Source organism: Rutidosis leptorrhynchoides, chromosome 7 (genome assembly GCF_046630445.1).
Source record: "Rutidosis leptorrhynchoides isolate AG116_Rl617_1_P2 chromosome 7, CSIRO_AGI_Rlap_v1, whole genome shotgun sequence".
In the NCBI taxonomy this organism is placed as follows: Eukaryota; Viridiplantae; Streptophyta; class Magnoliopsida; order Asterales; family Asteraceae; genus Rutidosis; species Rutidosis leptorrhynchoides.
In genome coordinates this window covers 33,100,260-33,106,259 of record NC_092339.1, presented here as the reverse complement: position 1 = coordinate 33,106,259, position 6,000 = coordinate 33,100,260, and the positions used below count along the sequence as shown (strand labels likewise).

General features: G+C 39.1%; 1 protein-coding gene across 1 annotated transcript; it reads right to left on the bottom strand.

Moving 5' to 3' along the window:
• Positions 1-261: 261 nt before the first annotated feature.
• LOC139859091 (uncharacterized) lies at positions 262-2,493 on the bottom strand. Its single transcript, XM_071847901.1, has 3 exons — positions 2,037-2,493; positions 900-1,892; positions 262-836 (listed from the first exon to the last, which is right to left on the bottom strand). The coding sequence occupies exons 1-3, from the start codon at positions 2,491-2,493 to the stop codon at positions 262-264; spliced, it is 2,025 nt and encodes a 674-aa protein (XP_071704002.1).
• Between the last annotated feature and the right edge of the window lie 3,507 nt (positions 2,494-6,000).

Genomic DNA, 6,000 nt, shown 5'->3' with positions numbered 1-6,000 from the left:
ACTCCTCAACCAATCATCAGCTACTCTTGACACCCTAGTCAGTTTCCTCAACTTTTCCTTCTCTTTTTCAGATAAATTAGAAACTAACCGAAGTCTTAACTGCTCATCCTTATCATTCATCACTTTCTTGACCCGCCCGAATAACCTTCTCATAGACCTTTCAACAACACTATCATCGGGCGGTTTAACTACGGGTTTTTCTTTAACAACTCCACCCCCTTACTTAGGCCTTTTACTAGCCTCAGGTTTAACATTATCAGTTTAACTAGTTAGCACATTCACAGAATCAACGGGTGTGGGTTGTGGTTTAACACTAAACTTTGTTTGAAAACTCAAAGTTTTACTTCTATCCCTCAAAATCAACTTACAAGTCCTCCAGTCAGTTAATGCACCTGTAGTTGCTAAAAATGGCATACCTAAAACAATGGGTACAACCTTATCTTCTGGCATATCAACAACCACAAATTCCGCTGGAAACTCTAATTCACCTATTTTAACCACCAAATTTTCAGCAATCCCTATGGGTTTACTAATCGACTGGTTAACCAATCTAACTCCAGTATTAGTCGACTTAAGCTCATTCAAACCCAAACGTGAATAAACAGACAAAGGCATAAGGTTAATACTCACACCTGAATCAGTTAAACATCTAAAAATTTCAGAGTCATCAATCCTACAGGGCACTATGAATGGCCCGGGATCACCTAACTTTGGTGGCATATCACTCTTCTTCAAAATAGCAGCGCATTCCGCTTCAAGAAACGCGAAAGATGCCTGCTCATGCTCACCCTTCCTAGCCATTAAATCTTTCAAAAATTTCCCATAATTGGGCATACCTGCAAGAACATCAACCAAAGGTACATGCACATAAATATTTTCATTAGTATTAATAGGCTTACAAACAGTGTCTTTTGGTTGCTCGGATTGAATAGCTCTCAGATATGGAATGGGCAGCTTGTACACTCTCAACTTAGGTGAAGGTTTCACCTCTTCTTCCACTTCAATCTCATCAACACTAAACTCAAGAGACTCGGTAGTCTCAAGACTCTTCACTTCCGACTCTTGATTACCCGAACTAGAATTCCCCGTCATCAAACTCATCAAATAATTACCATAAGAGGGAGTAATATCACTAACTCGAATCCAACTGTCTGTACCATTATGAGTATAGGTCGGAATAACCTCATCGGAACCATAACCCTCAAAGCTAGAAATAGCATGCACCTGCGAATAAGTAGAAACCTGAGGATCTTTATTCTTCACATCACTTCGGTTGTTATTAGTCAAGATTGTTCGAGGTGGCCCATTCACATTCGGATTAGCTTGCGTGTTTGAAGGGAGAGCACCCGGTGGTCTCTCCGTTAGCGACTGAGCTATACGCCCCACATCCCGTTCTAAATTATGTATTGAGGCCTGCTGACTTCGCACTTGCTGTTTTGTTGATTCACTATCTTGCCTCAATGTCGTGATGCTTTCATCCATCTTTATTATAAAACCCCTCAATAATTCCTCTAATGAAGGACCATTATCCTCATATGACTGATTCTGATTTCGATTAACGAACCCCGGTGGTCCGTTCCTTTGATAACCCGAACTACCTCCTTGATACTGATTATTGTATTGATTACCCAAGTAGTTCACCTGCTCCTCCATTGTTGCCTGATTACAATCCTTTGTGAGATGTGGCCCCTGACATAATTCACAACCAACTTTCATAGCGTGCATCTCTTTAGTCATCGATTCCATTTGTCTTTTAACAGATGCAAGTTGTGCTTTAACAGATGCAAGCTCATCACTAGTTTCGGTACTAGCGACATAAGAAGAACGAGAAACATCCATCTCTTGATGCCAATCATATGAGTGTGTAGCTGTTTCTGAGATGATGTTGTAAGCTTCATCCGGAGTCTTTTTCATCAAAGATCCACATGCAGCAATATCTATTTCTTTCCTTGTTGGCACATTAACACCTTTATAGAAAATCTGGACCTTATTAAAATTGTTCAACCCGTGTTGAGGACAATTTCGTAACATTTTACCGAACCGTGTCCAAGCATCATAGAGTGTTTCGTTTGATTTCTGAACAAAATGATTAATTTCACTCTGTAACTTTGCAACCTTTGAAGCTGGAAAGAAACGCTGCAGAAACTTATCTTCCATCGTAGTCCAACTATCAATCTCACCCTCAGGCAATGATTCTAACCAGTCCTTGGCATCGTCTTTCAAATACCAAGGAAAAACCCGCAAATATATAATAGTATCCGCAACTTGGGAAATCTTGAACAAATTACATATGCTCTTGAAAGATCGAAGATGCTCGAATGTATCCTCTTTCGGTGTACCCCTGAACTGGCACTGGTGAGTGATCATATTTAGAATATGTCCCTTAACCTCAAAATCTTTATCAACTACTGGTTGGGTAATGGCATGTCCATTACCAGCCCTCGTGGCTTTCATCAAAGCTTCCATGAATTGACCCTGAGCTAGTTCACCCATCTTAACTTCTTCCTTCTTAATATATTCAAAGTCTGGAATATAAAAAGGTAAAACTGAGAAACCTTTGGCGATTTCCTGTTCTTCTTTAGCTTTGCTGCATGTATGGTAAACTCTAGACGGTTCCAGAGTTATAAGTACCTAACCTTCGATCACACCACAACAAAAAGCAACACGTAAAACTAAAAATAAAATAACAGAAAAGTAACTTTCGTGAAAACAAGTTTCCACGAAAGGATCAAATAACTAAGAGCTTGTAAAATCCTAAGACACACCGCTCCCCGGCAGCGGCGCCAAAAATTTGATATGCGTAAAACACACCTAATCTTATTGTAATATACTTACGAATTCGTCCACAGGGAGCAAAGTTTAGGATTTGAAACTATTAATTATTCTAAAGATTTTAGTTGTAAAAAGGGGTTTTGATTAAAAAGTAATTAAAACAAAGAAATTAAAAACGAGTTCAAATAGATAAGGGGTATTCACTTAGATTCAATTCCCTAGGTTCCGGATTGCTTTTATTAAGAACAATGTAATTAAATCCCTAAGTATAACTCTCGTTAACCAAGTTCATTAATCTCTTAGTAAGATAAGGTGGTGTCCCTAACTTAGATACTAATTCTATCATGAAAGTGTCGGTTTTTCACGTTGGTCTCCCATACGCTTCTGAAGAACACAATCAATCAATATTAGCTACTCAAGATTATGATTCAGTTGAAGGGTAAATCGGTGTCCCTCTTTAGGCTTCACAATTACCTACTCAATTGATGGGATTAATTACTAATCTAATTACACCGGTCTCCCGTATGTAATTCAACTTATCTATTTATTTTTCAATAACCTAGATAAATTAATTAATCTAGTAACTATCGTTACATCAACTAACAGATTAGTAAGTAATGGGATCAATTAATGGGAGTAATTAAGAATCATGGATCAAGAGCAATCAATTTAAATACACAAAAAATTAGCAATCCTTCTCCTAAGTTCAATCATCTAAGTGAATAATAAAAATTTAACTACTCATAAGAATTGGACAAACAATCGATTGAACAAAGTATAAATAAATAAACATGGTATTAAACAAGAATTAAAATTAGAAGTACCAGTCGATTGAGAGCTAACCAATTCCAAAGTAGAAAATTAAAAACCCCAAGACAAAGTCTTCATGACTCGTCAGCCTCTAAAGAGGTAATAGATAAAAAATAAAACCTAAATCTCAATTAATATGTCTATTGTTTTCGTATTCAGATGGATGGATCTAAAAATTATGGAATATGGAGTATATATATTTGATGATGACACCCTAAATTAATAAAAAATATAACTTGATCCATGGTGTTTTTTTTGTCGGCTTACCAAAACCAATAAATGGGCCACGCTTGTTTTTTTTTTTTTTTTTTTCTTGTTTCACGCCAGCAGGCCTCAAAAATTGTAGTTCAAAACAGGCCCAATTTGACCAAGCTGTAGCAAAACACTTCTCGCAACTGTGAAAAATACACTCGCAACCGCGAACTAAGGACTCGTGACAGCATCTCTCAATTTAATTATTCGTTGCCCGATTCGAACTTTTATTCAAACATTCATTTCCACAATCTTGATGAAATCACACAAAACGTTCCCATAAAAACTTCTTGAACTCTAATCATCATTTTCACTATAATCAGGAACAAAAGTCTCCAAATAACTCGAAACCATAACGTTAGAAACCGATATCGCTAATAAATTTATATGTAAATGTGGCGATATCAGACGGGAAACTGGATCCTTTGGTAAGCACAACTTGGATCTCGGATGTCGAAGTGTGTTTTCGTACTATTGAATTCCCTCATGAGAAGAAGAAAAGACTCACTACTAGTTTGTTGCGGGGTAGGGCGAAGGATTGGTTGGATGGTAAGATTGATCTTGTCGGTGGTGAACCGTTTATGGCGTTATCGTGGGACGAGTTTAAGAAAGAATTCTTTGAGGAGTTCCTGAATTCAGCTGATTTGTCAGAAATGCGTAATGAGTTGCGAAATTTGCAACAGGGTTCTATGAATTTGAATACTCTCAAGACGACCTTTATGGCGAAGGCTCGTTTTGCCCGGAGTATTTGGGGAATGATAATTTGTTGATGCAAGATTTCTATCGAACCTTGAATGATGACTTGAAGAATAAGATTAGCCGGGGTCACGCGAAATCGTTTGTGGAATTATTCGCCGTGGCTAGAGGTTTTGAGTCGTATACACGATCAAAGATTGGTGAACCTTCAAGTGAGAGAAGGGTTGTTTCGTATGGTGCTCCGAGTAAGAGGACTAAGGGTCCGAGTGTGAGCACGGGTGGTACGCGGACGAGTATTTCGGACTCTAGTGAGCCCAGGTGTTACAGTTGTGGCGTGAGGGGTCACAAGTCATGGGAATGTTCGGTACCAAAGGGTGAAGGCACGGTGTGTTTCATTTGCCAAGAGAAAGGACATCGTAAGTCGGAATGTCCCAAGTTGGCAGGGACAGGTGCGGCAAGGAGACGTTAAGGTACGTTTCGTTTTAATGAATATGTCCTTTGATTATTTATTAAGTGCCGTTTGAATTTGAGTTGATTAAATGCCTTGTGTTGTGCATATTGTTGTTATGGGTGACGTTCCTAATGGAAGTACTCTATGGTGACGTTGTGAATGTCGGGCGAAGGGCGTAAGACTTGGTGCAACCAAGCATTCCTTAGTGTTGAGAAATGTTCTACCAAGCCTTGGGAATGGGCTTTGGTGTTCGGATGTTAGAGTGTGTTCTCTCTCGTGTTAAAGTTGATGAACCGTGAGATTCGTCGGGTGGTTGGAACCCTTGAGATCGAGTATTTTGGATCTCGATGTATGTTGGTAATGGAGCCTACATGACGCGACATTAGGTGCCTCTTTTATACCTACTAGCATGGTGTTCGACTCCGATTATGTTGCGATTACATCGTACTTAGGGTACCGAGGTGAAACCCTTAGGTACATGGGTGACTAGGTGAAATTTGACAAACTAAAGCAATTGGATGATTGCGAGATTATAGTTGTGTATGTTGCGGTACACTTTTCGTTTGAAGTGTTTAAGGATTGATTGAAATCCTTCGTGTGCTCAAGGCTGGAGCAAGATATGGTGATGGGTCGTGTGAGATTTCGGATGATGCTTTTGGTAGATCCGGAAAATGTTGTCGAGACCTGGTTTTGGTCGATTTGTGGTAGAGTACAACTTCGGTTAAATTGTACTTATGGTTTTGGATGTAAATTATCACCGAGGTGATAATGTGGTAATCTCGTTGAGAGATAATGGGCGTGTTTTGCGAGCAAGGTGAAATCCCTCGGGTAAGGGATGTGTGTGTGTCGGATTCTCTTCTAGAGAATTATTGTTGGGTACCTATGTTTGATATAGGTGGTTCTTGCTCGATTTTGGATGGTTAGTGGTATCCGTTAGGGTTCACTATAGTGTAGCATAGCGCGATGTTGCACTACTCATTGTTTGGGGCCAAAAGTGCGTATGTGATTGATGAAGCATG

Excerpts from the sequence above, each read along its gene's own strand:
- LOC139859091 (XM_071847901.1), bottom strand. The coding sequence starts at position 2,493 with ATGGGTGAACTAGCTCAGGGTCAATTCATGGAAGCTTTGATGAAAGCC. Across the intron at positions 1,893-2,036 it reads TGATGCTTGGACACGGTTCG|CTTACAACATCATCTCAGAA; the intron begins GTAAAATGTTAC and ends CTCCGGATGAAG. Across the intron at positions 837-899 it reads GCAACCAAAAGACACTGTTT|GTATGCCCAATTATGGGAAA; the intron begins GTAAGCCTATTA and ends ATGTTCTTGCAG.